The 19,581-nt window shown below is 33.3% G+C and overlaps 2 protein-coding genes across 3 annotated transcripts; one reads left to right on the forward strand and one right to left on the reverse strand.

Annotated features, from left to right (window-relative positions):
- The first annotated feature begins 7 nt into the window (after positions 1-7).
- Positions 8-3,892, forward strand: LOC126825709 (DNA-directed RNA polymerase II subunit RPB11-a). Its single transcript, XM_050555468.2, has 4 exons — positions 8-121; positions 1,429-1,518; positions 2,099-2,273; positions 3,567-3,892. The coding sequence occupies exons 1-4, from the start codon at positions 69-71 to the stop codon at positions 3,600-3,602; spliced, it is 354 nt and encodes a 117-aa protein (XP_050411425.1). The 5' UTR covers positions 8-68; the 3' UTR covers positions 3,603-3,892.
- Positions 3,893-3,987: 95 nt separating this feature from the next.
- On the reverse strand, positions 3,988-17,698 carry LOC126825708 (vacuolar protein sorting-associated protein 33A). Of its 2 annotated transcripts, none has more exons than XM_050555466.2 (16): positions 17,573-17,698; positions 17,057-17,122; positions 15,837-15,964; positions 15,061-15,145; positions 14,777-14,881; positions 13,969-14,085; positions 13,256-13,430; positions 12,373-12,557; positions 11,805-11,895; positions 11,352-11,426; positions 10,721-10,800; positions 10,152-10,238; positions 9,105-9,236; positions 8,407-8,575; positions 7,505-7,627; positions 3,988-5,294 (listed from the first exon to the last, which is right to left on the reverse strand). In XM_050555466.2, exons 1-16 carry the CDS (start codon positions 17,684-17,686, stop codon positions 5,191-5,193), a joined length of 1,836 nt encoding a protein of 611 aa, XP_050411423.1. In that variant the 5' UTR covers positions 17,687-17,698; the 3' UTR covers positions 3,988-5,190. The 2 variants fall into 2 exon arrangements, with proteins under 2 accessions (XP_050411423.1, XP_050411424.1); XM_050555467.2 differs by lacking the exon at positions 3,988-5,294 and adding an exon at positions 6,250-6,579.
- Between the last annotated feature and the right edge of the window lie 1,883 nt (positions 17,699-19,581).

Genomic DNA, 19,581 nt, shown 5'->3' on the forward strand with positions numbered 1-19,581 from the left:
GGAGCTTCGACTTCCGGTAGAGAAATGACAGGAAGTTGAGCGTGCTGGAAGAAAACAAATAACGAAAAATGAATGCTCCACCGACTTTTGAATCATTTCTGCTCTTTGAAGGAGAGAAAAAGTAATTAAACTTAATATTTTACATATTAATAAGTCAAAATCATTGATTGTAACTTAATGAACACCGATTTAACAAGACTCATAGGACGGTGTGTAGGGAACAATGTACAAAACTAGGCCTACACTGCAGTACGAGTACGGCTATCTATGTCAAAATTTGATATAATAAATTGTAAATTTAATATTATGACATTAGAAAATGAAAGATTACATACATGTGTTTGAAAAAAGCATGTTGCGTTTGTTCTTATTTGTGAATAAAATAGAGTATGATCCAATTATCCACAGGTTAAACACTCTCATGCTGAACCTGTTCAATGCAGAAAAGCTGCATGTATAGGACGTTAAACCCTATATTTCATTTTGTTTCGTATTGACTCTTATTTTCCAGGCGTCGCGAAAACAAATGCACAACTATAAAAAGTGTTCCTGAAAATATTTTCCTAGTTATAAATTCTAACCCCGGTACTTTAAATAAATTTAGTTAGATTTTGGACCAATTTTCAGTTAGGTATTTTTTAGACTAATGTTAGGGTGACCCACCATAAATAATTATCTCCAAATATCTCGACAATTACTCCACAATATTTATATATATGTCAAGCCTCAAATCAGTTTCACACATTATAGTCACTAAATAAACGATCATGTTGTACTTAATAAGCTATGACCAATTATCATCTATAAATAATAGACTGAAAACTGGTTCCAAGTGTCGTCCATAACATCCAGACACTTTTGAGTAAAAGATAGGTTACGTGCCCTTGTTTTGAAATTAGTCTCGCTTAACCAGTCTATCGACCATTCTACGTCTGATTGACGTAACAGAAAGCTAGAACAAGAAATTGAATTTAGAAATTAGCACTTTAGACAACCCAACAAATGTTTTAAGAAACTTGTAAAAGTAAAATGAAACTACTGCTAGTATCATGTTCCTGCTAACGAAAGTGATTCAGAGATATTATTTGTACTAAACCAAAAGATGCTGCTCTTAACCGTACAGTTAATGATAAAGCAATTTAAAAAAAATAAAACAAACGTAATTTCTAAAGCTGCTGTAATAACCAAGAAGCTAAATTTTACTGCTATTCAAAATTGTCAGCAATAGATTTTTTACGGCTGTAATAGTTGATATATTTGTAGAGAATTGCACGTGCCATGGCTATTTATCGACTCAAAGAGAGTGCGAGGTAGTCAGAAATCAGTTCGAGACACGCAACTGAAGCGTGCACATTTAGCCGTGTCGAGACCAACTTTCTGTAGAGTGCACGGGTCACCCTAATGATGTCTTAATGTTTTTCGTTGCAGAATTACAATAGAAAAAGATACAAAGGTACCAAATGCAGCTCTTTTTACTGTGAATAAGGAAGATCATACATTAGGCAACATGATCACAACGTAAGATGATATATTTTTCACCTGTACATTGCCTTTTAGTATTATTGTGAGTTATAAAGAAAGCATATGTTATTAGGTTTTGATAATCACCAATACTGATTTATCCAATTTTTTATTATTTATCTTTGATATAATTTTTCCAGTATTTTGATTGTATTATGGTTGTTATAATCATCACCTTATAAATTGTTCTTACCGGTGTAAGCATATATTGGTATAAAAAGGCTAACTTGATGTACTAACAAGTTATCAATAACGGGAGAATTGCTAGTTCTGATGGGTATAAAAAGGGGGACTTGATGTACAAGTTATCAAAAACTGGAGAATTGCTAGTTGTGATTGGCTAATATTGGTATAAAAAGGCTGACTTGATGTACAGACAGTACAGTTATCATTAACTTGAAAATGGCTAGTTGTGATTGGCTACTCAAATACTGTGAAGATTTAACTTCAGCCATGCCAGCTAGCTGCCATATATATGTTGCTTATGTTAATTACTTGCACTGGACTTAACAGTTGTTGAATGAGAGACAAAATTTGACTATAATTGCAAACAAGTCTGTTTTATCCTCCATTTCAGACAATTATTAAAAGATCCACAAGTTTTGTTTGCTGGTTATAAAAATCCACATCCCCTGGAACACAAATTTGTTGTAAGAATCCAAACTACAGCTGATTACAGTCCTCAGGAAGCGTTTACGAATGCTATTACAGATTTAATCAGTGAAATATCTCTACTAGAAGAAAGATTTAAGGTACTGTATTTATTTATTGCTCCAACGCACTGATTCCTATTTAACATTTGTGTACAACAATTTGGTAGTATATTGTCGTCGGGGTCCATAATTGCTTGTGGACGCTCCAGAGTCTAAAGTTAATATCCGATTGACTTTAAACTGATACACAGTGTTTAAGGTCATGATACGAAGAAGCCTATTGATTTTAACTGATTTCCGATAATTACTGCCAGAGTTATGGCCCTTGATCACTTTGAAAATCTTGTGTGCGCTCGCTAAAGCTAATATCCGATTGACTTTAAATTTATACACAGTAAAGGTCATCAGATGAAGAATCCTATTGATTTTCAATGATTTCCAATAATTACTGCCAGAGTTATAGCCCTTGATCACTTTGAAACATCTTGTGGTTGCTTTAGAGACCATAGTTATCATCTGATTGATTTTGTATTTATACACTGTGTTTATGCCTATACATGTATATAATCATTTCGATTGACATAAGATTGATACACAGAGTTAAAGGTCTCAAGACAAACAAGTATATTGATTTTTTTTGATAACTTGAACAGCTAAATCCATGATATTAAATGTTCTGTATACTAAACATTAGCATGGGCCAAACAAATTCTAATTTCTAATGATTTTCTGATAATTACTTAAAGATACATTATGGGAGATTTTTATAGAGAGTTGGCCATTCTTGCTATAACAGTTCAAAAGTAGATGATGAAAGAAGAATATATTGAAAATTTCAGTCAAATTACTTTATTCTGAACATAGTTATCATCGTTGTAATATTTGACTAGAAATGGTAGTGAAATGTGCCTTAACCATGGCCGATCGTTTGATTGACAGGCATTAACTCCACCTACATATCTCGATCATCAAGTAAAGTTTTCAATGGCATGCGGAAACGCTCTACAGCAGCCTCGCTAAGTACACTCTATCAATTAGCCTCGATCTAACTGACGTATTCTCATCAGGGTGCGCCATATTTGATTTAATCAATAAGTGAAATCCTATTTAAATCCGAGCTGTAGCCGAGCCATCCGTGGGTCTACAGAGTTGATTTTGGGCTTGTTGTTTAAATAAAGATCTAATTTATAATTTCTATAACATCTGAAGCCTAAATTAAGACTTGCAATAATCAGATTTAGCTCTTGCATAATGTATGTTTAATAAGTTGTTACTCTAAATCAGATTTTAGTGTATTATAAATGTTTCATTACCGACAAAAGTAAAAATATGCAACAAACCTTGTTGACTGCCCTGACAATATTGACTAATGTTGTTATTGTTTGATTTCAGGAATCTGTGAAAGAACGAGCAGAAGGAGAAATTTAGATATTTTTGTGATCAGTGAAACATCAACTAATGACAATCTATGGCAACCGCTGTTCAATGACGGATTTTAAACACATTAGACACAAGATATGAATCATATCTTATTCTAGGTTTAAAAGAAATTAATATCAATTTACATCTAAAGTGTTAATTGATGGAATGTGCACTAGTAAGATTGAAAACATGGAAAATGTAAACAAGTGAAAGATAACAAGTAAACTGTGTAACACGTCATGTTCATATATTTGTATATAATGTCATCATGTAAATAGATATCATCGATAAATTCAGATCGATTCTTGAATTCTTCACCACTATATCAAACCTTCTCCTAGACTATCTTCCCCGGTTCAAAATGATACAGAACAAAAAGCAGAACAGTTGATCAATGTTCAATAAAAACAAAACCAAAATGGTTCAATTTTATTGAGAAAGTACCTGCCTCAAAAATGTTCAGTCTATATACCATACATTATTAGGTCACTTTTACATAATATCTCAGTCTTTTGACAGAATTTTGTGTATCCGGTAAAAGTCACCGATCATCTTTAGAAGGATTTAAATCCTTTTCAAAATATAATACTGAGAAAGTTGAATGCCTAAAATGGTTCTTTTCAATTTAGTGTTTACAAAGATATGAATTGAAAATTGCACATTCTGCAGACAATGAAAACAAGGTAATACTACGATTGAATCCAAGCTGGAAGACTAAAGTATCTACTGTTGATATTTTGTCTTCTTATTAGATAATCAATTTTATGACATTTTAGCCTGGATTAACCAATAAAAATTAGATATTGTCCAACAAATACATATGACAATCAGTAGCGTTAACAAAACAAAATGTATGTAATTTGATCAGATAAATATTAAATCAGAACACTTGTATATTAACAACCTAATCTAATATTTCTACCCTTGCCAATCACATAAATCATGTACAAGTTTTAACCATTTGTAACAAAAAAAACAATGTTAATATATAACAGATTTATTTAACAATATTATATACAATTAAATTATAATCTTCATAATATACAAGTAAATTATAATCTTCATAATATACAAGTAAATTATCTACATATAAATTGTCCACATCTTTCAACAATATATTCAGTAACATACAGTATACATCCTATACAATATTTCAAAGTAGAAGACCACTTGGGTAACGATGATATTATTACCTAATAAGAGATATTCAGTGTGGGGACCATTCACATAATTAGTAGACAAGGTGAGAGGGAAATTGGCTAATAAATTTCACTGATAGTTTGACGAACAAACAAAACTTATAGCTTGGTACAGCTGTGTAGAGTGTGATGATGAATGGAAAAAGCTGCAAGGAATATGGACCAATAGCTGATTTGTTTTAGTCTTGAAAAATGCTACTGAGTATTACAAGACAGAATTAGCTTCTATGTTTTTAATAGTTGGTCCATACCTCCGACCAACAGAAGAGGAAGTAATAAGTATTGATAGGAACAACTTCCAAATTTAAGTGTTTGATTAAGACTCCTCTGTTAGATTGGTAGAAAGTTCTACCCCTCCTCCATTCATATTTAGACATGCAGAGTTCCTATTAAATTTAGAATGGATTTAATTTGACTGATTCTATTTTTTCTTTCATTGTTTCTATTAGCCCACTTCCATTAATTATTTTAGTTGTAGCTATCAAATAGTCGGTCCCACCTGAAAGAGAAACAGATTTTAAAAGAAATGAATGAAATAGGGTTTAATATCCTACTTTTCTGCAGCGACTGGGCTAATGAAGACAAGCATACGCTATACAGTATACTGTGAGGGAAATTTTGTCTAGACAGTGGCGCTACGGCCTACTCTTATATCGAGGATTCTTTTACATGTCAGTGTGTACACAGGACCTGAACGACTACACATTGTCTTTGCCAGACCCTCCATCCTTTTCTCAGCATAGCAGAGACCTCCTGGTTAGCGAGGAAGATTTTACTCACTGAGCCACTGTGGCTCCCTGATTTCAAAAGAGAAGCTAATAATAAATTGTGAATAAAGATGAAATATGATAATTAACAATAAAAATAAACAACAAGGACATAATTGTGATTAAAAATAAGATATGATAGGCTAAGCTGGAAGGGAAAAGATGGGGTAACAGACGAAGAAATAATGATTTTAGTGGTACATGACAAAATGTTGGCTATATTGTATTAATAAACTAGTAGCTGACATTTTGAACCTTGTGTTGGACTTGTATTATAAATATCACTAAAGACATTGGGAAAAATATCTGTTCCGAACAAAGTGACGGTTACCAGAGTGATAGTGTGTGACAAAGACTGAATTTGTGTCTGACAATGTCTACAACAGGTGCCTTAATTCCAAGCTTGACAGCCAGAGACTCTTGAATTTATTTGCATCTTTTTCAACTTTACTTATGTTGACTGTGTTAGTAAATTTTATTGATGACATATAGGATATGGTAGGTAGACACAGGAATACACAGGATGGGGCAGAGGAACTTTCATTAATTTGAACCTATTACTACTGATACTAAAATTATTAACAAATTCTTAAAATGACAAGGATGCACAGAGAATCAGAGTTAGAATTTATTTCAACCTTTTTTCTTTTTTTTAAATCACTTGGATGAACCATATTATGAAAACATTTTACTTTTTTGAAATGACATATGACATAATTAGTTTTTCTCATCAAAGAAACAAAAATCATCAATGAAGTTAGACTAAAAATAATTTGATCAAATCATACAGCAGTTATTTTATTATATGGTGTAAATATATGATAACTTGTGTGTAGGAAGGGGCAAGGCAAGGTGATTCAGGTAAAACTAATTAGAAAATACCAGTGATATTAGTAGCTGTAACTATGGTTACAAGTTATAACTATGGTGGTGTTATTGGTGATAATGGTAAGAAATCAAGGAGTAATGTATCTCCTGTCACTATCTTTGTACTGGCTATAATATATTCAGTATGACCTACAATTAATTATTCAAAACAAATAAAACTATCACATCCACTACAATTGTACATTTTCCATGGGATAGTTATATATTAGCTTTGTACATGACAATGAGTAGGGTTGCCTGTCCAACCTTGTGGGTTTCCTCCCACTGCTAAAGACTCCTACGCGCAAGCGAATTATTGAAATAAAATTAAACCATATGTTAGTCCCGAAATGACCTAGTTTGTGTTGAGTGGACGTTAAACCCCATTTCTCTCTCTCTCTTAGCTTTGAACATAAGGAAGTACATGTATAACAGATTTTAGGCTTCCCAAGAATATATTAAAAGTGGTATGAGGTGTTTATGATAAAACAAAGTACACAACATACCAGATATACCTACATGGCAGGCTCAAGCCTAGAGCCTCAAAATCTATTCAGCCTCTGGCCAAGGTGTATAATATTTTTGATAATGTCATAGACCTTTCTTACACGCACTATCGCCTTAAACATTTTGTTTCCTGCTATTATATTTTTTCGAATTCCAACTGATCTGCCAATGAATCTTCTCAATACATGGCAATGTGTTCATGGGTGGAGCTTTGTTTTCCGTACCATCTAAATAACTAGGAACACTTTCCTTGTCAACACCGAAATGTACAATGTCACTCCTGACACAGGAAACCAGACTTGGAAAATTCTGAGCAAATTTTGAAGATTTTTCTCAGGCCACGCCAGGATTACAACCAAGGACATTCTAGGCCAGTGCTTAACCATTCAACTACCATTGCAAACTATAAAAGTGGTATCAGGTGGTCTAGAAATAAACTCTAGTAACGAATGAACGTTGACAAATTTTTACATAAAATACCGAAAAATAATGCATTTTCCCTTCCAAAAACAACTAAAATCCCAAAACTGTATGTTATATTATCTATCAACCGATCATGAACACCTACCTTCGTCTTGTTGTGCTAAGAAACGTAAAGCAGCTATTTCAGCATATGTTACTCCACCCAGAAAAAATACTAATGTTACTCTTTGTTCACCTGTACTGGAATGGGATGAAGTTATAGAATTTCCTGAAATATGAAACATAATTCTTGAACTAACATAGGGCCTGATGGATTGACACTAGTAAAGAGAAATGTTACATGAAGAAATAAGAATTTAAATTATCCAGCATCAAAGGTCTGAATAATTTTGATACTTAATTGGTGAAGATATCTTAAATAAATTAACCTCAATGACAGAGAAGGATGGAATTAATTTACATTATGTGAGGCGAAATAATTTATTATCAAAAAATCTCATATTCCTATTTTATGATAAAATCCAAATAAATGACCATCAGTCACATTGTTATCCAAGTTGTATGGAAAAGTTGTTAAGCTGTTTTATTAAATCGATAAGAATCAATTTTACCAATAGAAGGCAAAGCTTTTATGTTGTAAGATTACAGGCCATGACTTCACAAACCATTCTCAGACTTAAGTTAACTCAAAATTGTTCACCTTATTTTAACTAAAATATAGCCCTTTAAAAAACTGTTTTTGTTCTTTTGTATCAGATACATCAATAAGAAACAGTGATTGGAAGTTGAGTAAATTCTTAACATAAATCTCAGAACGCTTTGTGGACTCAGGGTCCGATCTTTGATTTTAGTATTCTATAAAAGTGACAGACACAGCATGAAACTCGAAACATAAAATGAGGGCCCTTGTTTACCACTGCCAGTACCTTTAAGATCTCCTAAACAAGAAAAGGTTGTAGCAATTCTGTCAGGTGCAGTATGACTATCGTCATTAACCTGGTTATTACAAAAAAGTAGGACATTAAACTTTTGTAAATAAAAACTTACTTCTTTTACGTAAAGCAACAGGTATTTGTTGTATTTCTTCTACTTTAGGACCAGGTAATAAGTTTAATACTTCTGTTATACTACGCCATCCTGGTCTAGCTAAATATTGAGCTAATCGAATACTTAATGGTGCATAACCACTATATACATATGATATGTCATTGGGAACCTGTAATAAAGACAGACTAAAATTAACTGAAACATGAGTATAGTATTCTTAAAGGCAACAGCACTTCGGTTATCCAATTCCACATATCTCATCCATTTCATCAAATCTAAATATATTTGCCCTTTATGTTAAATCTACACCTTCATTAAACCTAAATATCTCAACCATTTCATCGATCTAAATATCTCATCTGTCTCATCAAACCTAAATATCTAACCCATTTCATCAAATCTAAATATCTCAGTATATTTGTTTAACAGGTAAATGCCCTGGTCAAATACCACATTATGGAACTTCAAATATAGAACATAAATCTATTCAGAGATGTGTTTTGATTCATACAGAGCTGATCACATTTCTGTTTCTATATTGTCTGCCATGATATAAACCCATTGCCTTGAGAGAGAGAGAGAATCGAAACCACGCCAGTTGACTCAAGGACAGACCTTATGATACTAATTTGCTAACCATTCGGCCATCCAACTTCTTGTTTATAAAAAAATAAACAATAAACTACAGCTATATTCACCTGTTCATTTACATCGTCTACAATCAGTTTTAATGATTTACGTATAATGGCATATGTTCTGTTACCATGTGTCTTTAATAATCCTGTCTTTTCTAAATTCATCAATGTTATCATATGTTCAAAACCATACGCCTGTTCATAGAAATAAAATGAAATGAAATGGGGTTTAATGTCCTATTATTCTGCTCCAACTGGGCTATTGAAGACGTGCATATGCCATACAGTGTGCTATGAGGGAAATTTGCCTGGATAGCAGCGCTAAAGCATACTCTTGCATCGAATTCCAACTGCCAAGGGATCTTTTATGTGCACACCAATATATACACGCGACCTTGGTTTTCAGTCCCATCCGAACAACTAGACAGCTGTCCTTGTCAGGCCCTCCGTCCTGCACCACTGACAAGGGAAAACCACGCTGAAAAAAAATCGAGATGAACTTTCTCGGCCAACACTAGGAGCGAACCGACGACCTCAAGGCTAGTGAGCCAGCATCTTACTCACTTAGCCACCGTGGCTCCCTCATAGAAATAAAACCTTACATATCAGTTTTTTGTTGTTTTTTCCATGTTAACAGAACACAATATAGGTGAAGAAACAATCTCTGGTTTATTATATAGGTACCACATTTCACTAAGTATCCTTTTATTGTTAACATTGTGTTTGATAACAATAAGAGAATACTGTTTCCCATAAACATTGTGTCCTATTACTAAATATCACATAAAAATCATAGGTTTGGTTTGATACATATTTACCAAAATAACGGCTAATTTATGTTTGAAGGTATAGATTTGAAGAGTAATTTGTTTCTAATATAAAATTTGAGTATTTTGTGTAAATTATGTTTGAAGGTATAGATTTGAAGAGTAATTTGTTTCTAATATAAAATTTGAGTATTTTGTGTAAATTATGTTTGAAGGTATAGATTTGAAGAGTAATTTGTTTCTAATATAAAATTTGAGTATTTTGTGTAAATTATGTTTGAAGGTATAGATTTGAAGAGTAATTTGTTTCTAATATAAAATTTGAGTATTTTGTGTAAATTACCTGAATAATTTCTCTCTTGTAGTATTCTAATATTTTTGGTTTTAATCCATCATTACAGTATGACTGGATACATATTAATCTTAAAATCTGAAAAACATTCATAAACATGCATGATATATAAAGGACACCTGATTCAATGAATCTCTGATAATTTTTTAATCCATCAGAAATACACATAAATAATTAAGTTCTCTTGTTCATTTGGTATTCTCATTAATGTAGATGTCTATTATCTCTTCATAGAGAGCCATTGTCCATAACCTTGCTACATTTTACTACTAAAGAGAATAATTGTCCATAACCTTACTACATTTTACTACTAAAGAAGTCCCTAAGAATATCTTCTAAAAATGCCACAAATCCATAAAAATCTCAAGCATATATGGTCTTCTAATCAGTGAAGCCAGATTAACTCTGCTCAAAATATAAAGCATGAAGTGCTACTGTGTCAGACAAAATTTAAGACAATATTCCTTGCGTGCCTGTCATTTTGTCAGTCATTGAGTTGGAAATAAAATTTCAAATTATTATTTTTTTTAGGCCTGAGTGTAATTTATAGTAAAACTTACTTTTGTGATAGAATCTTTTTTAGCTATACATTCTTCTATATATGGATGTATTTTATCAGTTTCTAAACCATTGGTAAAATCTGACAAATAAAAACAGTGTGATATTTCATTGTTAAAACTACAAGAAACTATGTGTCCAAAATCTTAAAAAATGCAGCTAACATTGTCACAACTACAGCCAACATTGATTGTTACAACTGCAGCCAACATTAATTGTTACAACTGTAGCCAGCATTGATTGTTACAACTGCAACCAACATTGATCGTTACAACTGTAGCCAACATCGATCGTTACAACTGCAGCCAACATTGATTGTTACAACTGTAGCCAACATTGATTGTTACAACTGTAGCCAGCATTGATTGTTACAACTGTAGTCAACATTGATCGGTACAACTGCAGCCAACAATGTTACAACTGCAGCCAACATTGATTGTTAAACTGCAGCCAACATTGATTGTTACAACTGCAGCCAACATTGTTAATATTGCAGCCAACATTGTTAATATTGCAGCTAACATTGTTCATATTGCAGCCAAAATTGGATCAAAGGAATTTAAAAATGTCACTTTATGTTGCATGCTTTTTTTATATTGGTAACTGTAAATATGTGCAGGATTATAGACTGACCTTGTTGACATCTTAAAGTTTCCATAAAACCATCAGAATTAGTTGCTTCTTTAACTAACTCAGCAATAGATGTCTCTAAAAAAAACAAAAATAATATGATATCCCTTTTATATAAACAGTTTTAAATCAAATTCTTAATTGATAGTTGTGTGCATTTTTCAGATAATACCAAACTTTTACCAAAATATCAATTTTAGATAATCTCACAGCTTGGATTCAATCAACAATTATATGTGGCACTGGCTTGTTTATTTTGATTGCACATTATTCCCAATTCTAAACAAAACTGACCCACTTTAGGACAGATATATCTTAAAGATATCTATTTCTATGCATAGTAGTACTACCATGTTTTGATTTGGAAGTTTATATGATAATATGTAAAGATCACAAAAACAGTGAAACAATCAGTATCAACAGATGTTAAAACAGAGACTATTTCATGATATTTACGTGTGGTTAGTGATTCTCTTGCTTTCTGTAAATGTGGTAACTTGGTTACAAATTGTTTCATCTCTCCTACCGTCTTAGCTTGATGTCTTTCCTAAGTAACAGAAAAAAATGTTACAAGTCATGTTCCCTTTAATTTTTAGTAGTCAGTGTGCTTAAAATTTTGATGATATACACAAATGTCATTCCTGACAATTCCTGTGTACCAATTTAAACTTGAAATGTTTTCAAGATAATTTTGGCACAGCCTATCTCTCATTTCTAATAAAACTGCATTGACAGTTTTTTTCTCTAAAACAAGTACCATTAAGCTTGCATTTGTTACAGTATGTGAGACCAAGACTATTTTTTTTTATAACGCCAAAATATGCACATAAATTCTCTTTGTGAACTCTTGTAAAACTTGTAATAAAAAAAATAAATATTTATCATTTTCTAATTCTGACCATTTCAATATTTTCAGACAAATGCTGCATTTAATACATTTGCATACGCTCGTATATGCATGATTTTCAAGGTTCAGATCTCAGATTATTTAAAATTAAAATAACAGATTAATTAAAGTACATACATCAAACTCTAAGGTGATAGCTTTAGCTTTTTTACTAACAATGGACCCCACTGCATTAAAATTTTTATCTCGTAAATCAGCATATAGTTCATCTGAGGAATTCAGAATAAATTTTTTAGGTTCTAATGGTTCGTCAGGCTTTTGATTTTTAGGAATGAATTTTTCTGCTGGTAATTTAACACTTGCTGCAATAAAATGTAAAGAAAAAGATTAATTGATCATAAAAAAATATAGTCTTTTGACTTTCATTCAGGTTTTTTTATTTTTTATCTTATTTTTTTTTTTCATTCAGTCTGCATCAAATGGTCATAATATTTTAAAATACGAATGAAAAAAAACTGAGAAAAATTTAAAGATGTGTAACAACTTGAGGTTAAGAATGGTATTCTAATTTGTTACGAATGCTACCCTCTAAGATTAAACAAAGCATGATACAGTCTGTATCTATAAACTAGGCTCAAGCAAAAAAATATATCAAATGGATTTTAACTTTTATGTAGCCCCAATTGTCAAAAGAAATGAAATTAAATGGGGTTTAACTCTTACTTTTCTGCACCGACTGGGATAATTTAGATGGGCATAGGCCATACGGTGCTCTAAGGGCCATTTTTGGCCAGACGGCAGCGCTACATCCTACTCTGATATCAAATTCCTACTATCAAGATTCTTTTATGTGCACGTCAAAGCGTACATAGAACCTTGGTTCTTCGTCCCATTATAATGACTAGACACCCTCTGTCCTGCACCACTGACAAAGGGAAACCACACTGGAACACAGGAATCCAACACCTGGACTTTCTGGTTAAGGAGCCAGCACCTTACTGACTGAGCCACCTAAGCTCTCAATTGTCAGAAGAATGTATGATATAAACATTGTACTTACTATTATTTAGACCAAATGTTTCATCTATGAGACCTTCATAAGTTAATTGTGTTAATAATGGTGTTAATAAATCTACGTTTCTATCTAATATTAACAGATTATCAATCTGTGGTGTTATCTGAGGTTCACGACCTCCTAACTCTCCTTTCATTCTTCTCATCATTTCTACAACATGCTGAAAATACAGGACATTATTCAATTAATTGAAGCAAGGAGGTCGATATACCTTGTATGGCATTTGACACCAGAGGTTGTTGGATTATTAATTACATAAATGTAATTTATGAGTTGTATTTCAGAATCAAGAAATCATTTCCAGAGTTAATGTGAAATTAAAGAAGACTTCTTTGAACATCTAACTTTTCTGGACGAAACAGGCTAATGAAGATGGGCATACCCCATTCAGTGTGGTACGAGGGAAATTATACCCCGACAGCAGTGCTACTGCCTACTCTTATTTCGATTTCCAATGTCTGGGGATGTTTAATGTGCTGCCATTGGTATATATGGGAACTTGGCTTTTCCAGTAATCCAAACAACTAAACATTTTTCTTTGCAAGACCGGAAAATCCCAAAGAACTGCCAAACCGGGATTCAATCCCAGGTTTGTGGTTAGTGTCATAATAACCAAGATTTGTTCTGATTTAAAGATACAAATTGCAAAAAGAGATATAAAATGAATTTTATAGAAAGTTAAAAAAATAATACTTTACCTTAGCACAGTCTCCTTTACCATAAATATACGGTATGATGCCATATAATGCTTGTAATGTCATGATAGACTGAGCTACATAAAACATGGTTGTAAAATCATTCTCTAAGTAGCATTCCTACAAATACAAATAACACTATAAAGTCAACATAAAGAAACATTCACAAATTGATATATATAGATAACCCATCAATTTGAACAAATGGAAGAAAAGTTTAATGTCTCAGCAACACAATACTTTGATCATTTTAAGATCAGCATATGATTATTTTTCTTAATCTTCTGTGTGGAATGGCAGGGAAGAGAATTGGCTCAGACACCGGCACTCATTCTTTATCGAATTCCAACTGTCAAGAATTATTTTAATTGCATGCCAAAGAGTAGATACGTAAGCGTCGGTTCTTAGTCTTATCCAAATAACTAGGTAAGTTTATTTGTCAGTCACACAGGCTGTACCTAAGAAAAATCTGAGCAATACTTGAAACATCCCACGATTGGGACAGAGCTACCCAGTCCCCCCAGGATTCTAGTTCAGAGTTTAGTGCCCTTACCCTTTGACTACGACAGGTCCCATATATAGAAGACAAATAATACCACTTGCAAATAGTTTCATCTTATCAGTTCCCCTCATATTGTCCTTTTCACACACATGTAATTAAGAGAATTGGCTCAATTTGTCTCAGTTTTAATGCACAGTTTTGCTACTTTACCTAATAAACAGTTAAAATTAGGTTGCCATTCAACGAAAAATATGCCAACTGCTGTCAAGGCATTATGCTACATTGTCTAATATATGTTAAAAACCTTACCCTAAATGTTGTATCTATTTCCATTGAGAGCAGATCATTATCAAATGGTATCAATTCTAAACTAAATTCTTCAACACTTGTAAATGTACCAAAAACACCCATTTCCTGAAAAGACAATTTTGCAACCATTATATCAACAATTCCCAGTGAACAGCTACCATAATTTTGGGATGGTCTGTAAAGGTATTTTATTCTTCACAGATTTTTCAAATATTTCAAAGCATACAGTAACACTAATTCAAGAAAATGTAAAGACAGAAGACATGACAGTTTGATTACGGTACCTTTAATTTTTTTTCACAAAGTAAACTTTTCCGGGGAACAAATATCAGGTGAAATTCTGTTCGTTGTGGCCCTTTATGATCTTCACTGAAATAACAAAATGAAATGGGGTTTAATGTCTTACCTTTTTCATCCAACTAGGCTAATGAAGACTCACATATACCATGCAATGTGCTATTAGGGAAATGCTGCTCTGCCAGCTGCCCTGTCAGGGGATCATTAACATGTTGCCAACGGCAGGGTATGTATGAAACCTCAGGTTTTTTGTTCCATCTGAACAACTAGATACTTTCCTTGTCATGTCCTTGTCAAGGGACATCAGGTTGGGAAATACATAGGAACTTAATTGACAAACACCGGGATTGAACCTGGGACCTACTGGTTAATGAGTCAGCACCATACCCACTGAGCCACTGTGATGTCCCAAAACACAAAAACATTAGAATAAACTATTAAATGTATGTATGCTAGTGCTGGGTATTGCCACTGCAGTCACGATACGTATTGCGATTCAGGTGCTACGATACGATTTGTATCACAATTCATAACCAGGTCAATATTTACCAAGAAAACATGTGACATGGATAATCAAGAGTGACAGGTTACTTACTGACATAAAAAAGAAATGCGACACATAGATTCAGTGTCTCACGATTCAATACACGAATTGTGAGAAGGTGAATCACGATACATTGTGCCAGCACTAATATATGCATAGTGTGCAAATATTTCATCATTTATGTTTTATCATTTCCTGATATACCTTTACCCTACTCACTTTAATAAGTTCTGAGCTATTAGTTCCATTAATTTTAACTTGGGTCTTGTAAGAAATATAATATTCTGAACATTACTAGCTTGAAGGGTCTTTGGACCAAGAGGAAACATCTTCTCCACTTCATGATCCTAAAACATTTGAAATTTTTAAGAAATAAAATGGTAATAACAATCATTGTGGCTATTAAATTGTTCAATATTCACAGTAAGAACAGTTGTTATACCTTAGTTTAAACATGCATTATGCAAGAGCTAAATCTGCCCATTGTAGGTCTTTCTTTAGGCCTGAAATCTTTTTTTAAATTATTACTTAGACATAAATTAACTGATCCAGGCCATAATCAATTCTCGATGGCATCAGATTTCTCCGATATTAAATAGATTAGATTGGTTCAGCCATATTTTGATTTAATTCAAAAATGGAGGAGCGAGACTTAGTTTCGAACAACGAGTACGGTGGTTGAAATTATTGCACACGTCTTGTCAAACCTTCATAGGCTAATTTCTTCGCTCGCAATAGAGTAATTTGAATGAAATTTTCAAATCATTCATTTTACATTAATTATCTTTTTTTGAACTGTTATAGCAAGAATAAATCTTACATAAGGTATCTTTAACTTGTACAATATTCATGAAATAAATACAGTATAAACTATATTAAGCCCAGTCTAAAACCATATTACAATTTGAATAAATCAGAGCAATATTGATTGAGTTTAGTGTAAATGTCAATGTTTTTAAAAGCTGTTTCAAAAGACTGATATCATAAGGTCTGTCATTGAGTCAGCTGGCGTGGTTTCGATTCCCCGGTTGTACGTGTTAAGGAGTAGGGTCGCCTGTCCAACCTCATGGGTTTTCTCCAGGTCCTCCAGTTTCCTCCCACTGCTAAAGACCCCTACGCGCAAGCAAATTATTGAAATAAAATTGAACCATGTGTTGGTTCAAAAATGACCTAGTTTTGTGTTGAATGGACCAGTGGACCTTAAACCCCATTTCTCTCTCTCTCAAAAGATTGAAAGAAAAAAACAGATCCTCCATCAACCACTACCAAATATTGTGTGCTCTACATCAACAAAGTACACAGAGTGTTCTATAAACCTGATCATGTTTTGTACATTAATAAATCCATACTGATATTGGGTTTTGTTCAATTTGGGAACTACATGTGTCAATATGCATGTATTAAACTGAATACCCATCTTTCAGTTGTAAACTTCTTACCTTTAGTAAAGAATATTCAGCCACCAATCCAAATGGTCCCGTCAAGGCATCATCCCACACTAAAGCCTGTAAAAAGTGAAAATATTATAGCAACTTATAAATATAGACCATAACCTCTCAACCTTTTGCAGCCATGTGATCTCAATAGGTGTATCCTTTTTGACACAAGTTTCTGCATTGAAGAACTTTGACAATACAGATCAAATTAAGAAATAAGCCAAATTTAAAAGAGGTGAGATAATAGGTGATATTAAGACTGACATGTATAGCTTACAATGTAGCCTAATATTATTAGCCTATAGTAATACTCTTTAGTTTTAGTTGGCCTGTTCAATTGTGCAATTATTCAAGTCTAAGGTTATTTTGTATCATAACAAAAATTATGTTGTCTGATGCTCTGTTATACTTTTCTAAGAAATACAAATCATGTGACGTTCAGTCGGGGAAGGTGTTGTTTGCTTCATTGTTAGCCGCTTGATTTCATCTGCCATTGGGTTTTTCGGAATAAATAGATACCTTGGTGCCAGTACATTTATCAATACACTCTATCAGTTCCCGACGGTAATGATCTCTCAAGACTCCTAAATTAATCTTTCCAGAACTCAAGTGGGCAGCTCCAGCGGCAGCCATCTTGAAATTGGAGTTCCCTCCCTTGCACCTATTTCCAGAATCTGCGGATCGAAAAATGATTAGAAATAGGAAAACGTTGGACAAAGTTTTTGATTGGATTCATTTACACTTGGTGGAATTGTTCGGTAGAGTAGGCTTAGGAAGACTCCTATTGACTATGATCGTGTAAGACTTTTAGTTAGAAACGCGACAAAATTGCTCATTGTGCATAAGATTATATTATTGAATTGCAAAATGTTGGACAAAGTTTTTGATCGGATTCATTAACACTTGGTGGGATTGTTCGGTAGAGCATGCTAAGGAAGAACCCTATTGACTATGATCGTGTAAGACTTTTTGAAACGGAATAAAATTGCTCATTGTGCATAAGATTATAAAATTGAATTGCAAAATGTCCAGATAGTAAGTTTCGAACGCGTTTTAGGTACCGGTACTTCCCGTTTACCGTTACTGCTTCAAGTACATCTAGAGTTCATAATAATATTTGTAAAAACATCTGTGACATTTGTTGACAACAATTTTAGATTTAGCATGGACGTGTATTGCTGCTGGCGGGTGTAAACAGTAGGCTAGGTCAGTCAATCCGAGAAAAAGAAACTGATTATTCTGTAGGTCTAAACGACCATCGTAAAATTCTTATTTCAATGTTCGTAAGTAACAGCTTGAATACGAAGACCTCCGTCATTTTTAGATTTTAAAAAACGAAATTTTAAAGGTCTACTTCAAAGATCACACCTTTAATTATAAGCACAGACCTACTGTGGATTAATAAAATTCTAAATAAAAAGCTGTTCACAAATCATACGTCTCTTCTATTAAATGGCATATAATGGCCTGTGCCATATTTTATCAATAATAGCGGAGGTTAACTATTCTGTGTCCTAATAATAAGTTTATCGTAGCTGATCAAAATATTTATCTAGTGAACAAATATAAAGCCTTTAGACCGAAGAAAAATACTGTAAACAAAACTGTTTGTATAGAAATAAAAATTCCCACGTTAAGTGGAACGAAGTAGAACAAAAACCACTAAACGTTGATATCTATAGCTTACGCTTATACGGATGTGGTTATGTGTGAGGGTTTTTTTGGGGGGTTTTTTGGGATGGGGGGGGGGGGTTGTATGTATGTACTTCCAGCTTCTCAAATAGGCAACCAATACTGAACACAATCTCACATTATTAAACAGCTGTGAATCCTATTTTCATCATCTTACTCAGGGCTAAACGTCCGCTTTCATCTAGGTTGATATCGCTGGCAAGGCCCGTTTTCTTGTCTTTCTCTTAAGGTTTGATCAGGTCGATTACTGACGGGACAAGATCTGTATCATTAAATTTTCGAACTGTGTATATTATATCAAGCGATAAATAGAAAATAGCTCCCTCAGTTATAATACAACTGAATTTTTTAAACGGCGCATTAAATGAGTTCACTAATTATACTATATTCAGCCCGAATAAAATAAAATATCTTGAATACCCTCTAGGATCGATGATACTGTATTTTATTATCGTCATTCGGCCACCTGAGCCAGTTAATGTAATTATCCGAGCAATAGGTGCTTGTGAAGCTTTTATCTAGAATATGTTTTACCGTGGTGATCCGGTTTTGGCAATTAACCTTTCAATAATATACTGGTGGGTAAGATTCTATGAACTCTGTACTTATCGTGACTTGAAAATAAAGAATAGATTTAACTAAATAACCTTATTGGGTATATCTCAGTCAAAGGTGTGTATTAAAAATCAAGAAGGACCCCTTCTAAGTTAAATTATACAGCCCTTCTGTTTCGGGGTGCACGGCGGCTCAGTGGGTATGTATGATGCTGACGCACTAATCAGGATTTCCCGTGTTCAATCCCGGGATTGACTGAGAAAGTTCTTCGGGATTTACCA

This window comes from Patella vulgata, chromosome 6 (assembly GCF_932274485.2).
Source record: "Patella vulgata chromosome 6, xgPatVulg1.2, whole genome shotgun sequence".
NCBI lineage: Eukaryota > Metazoa > Mollusca > Gastropoda > Patellidae > Patella > Patella vulgata.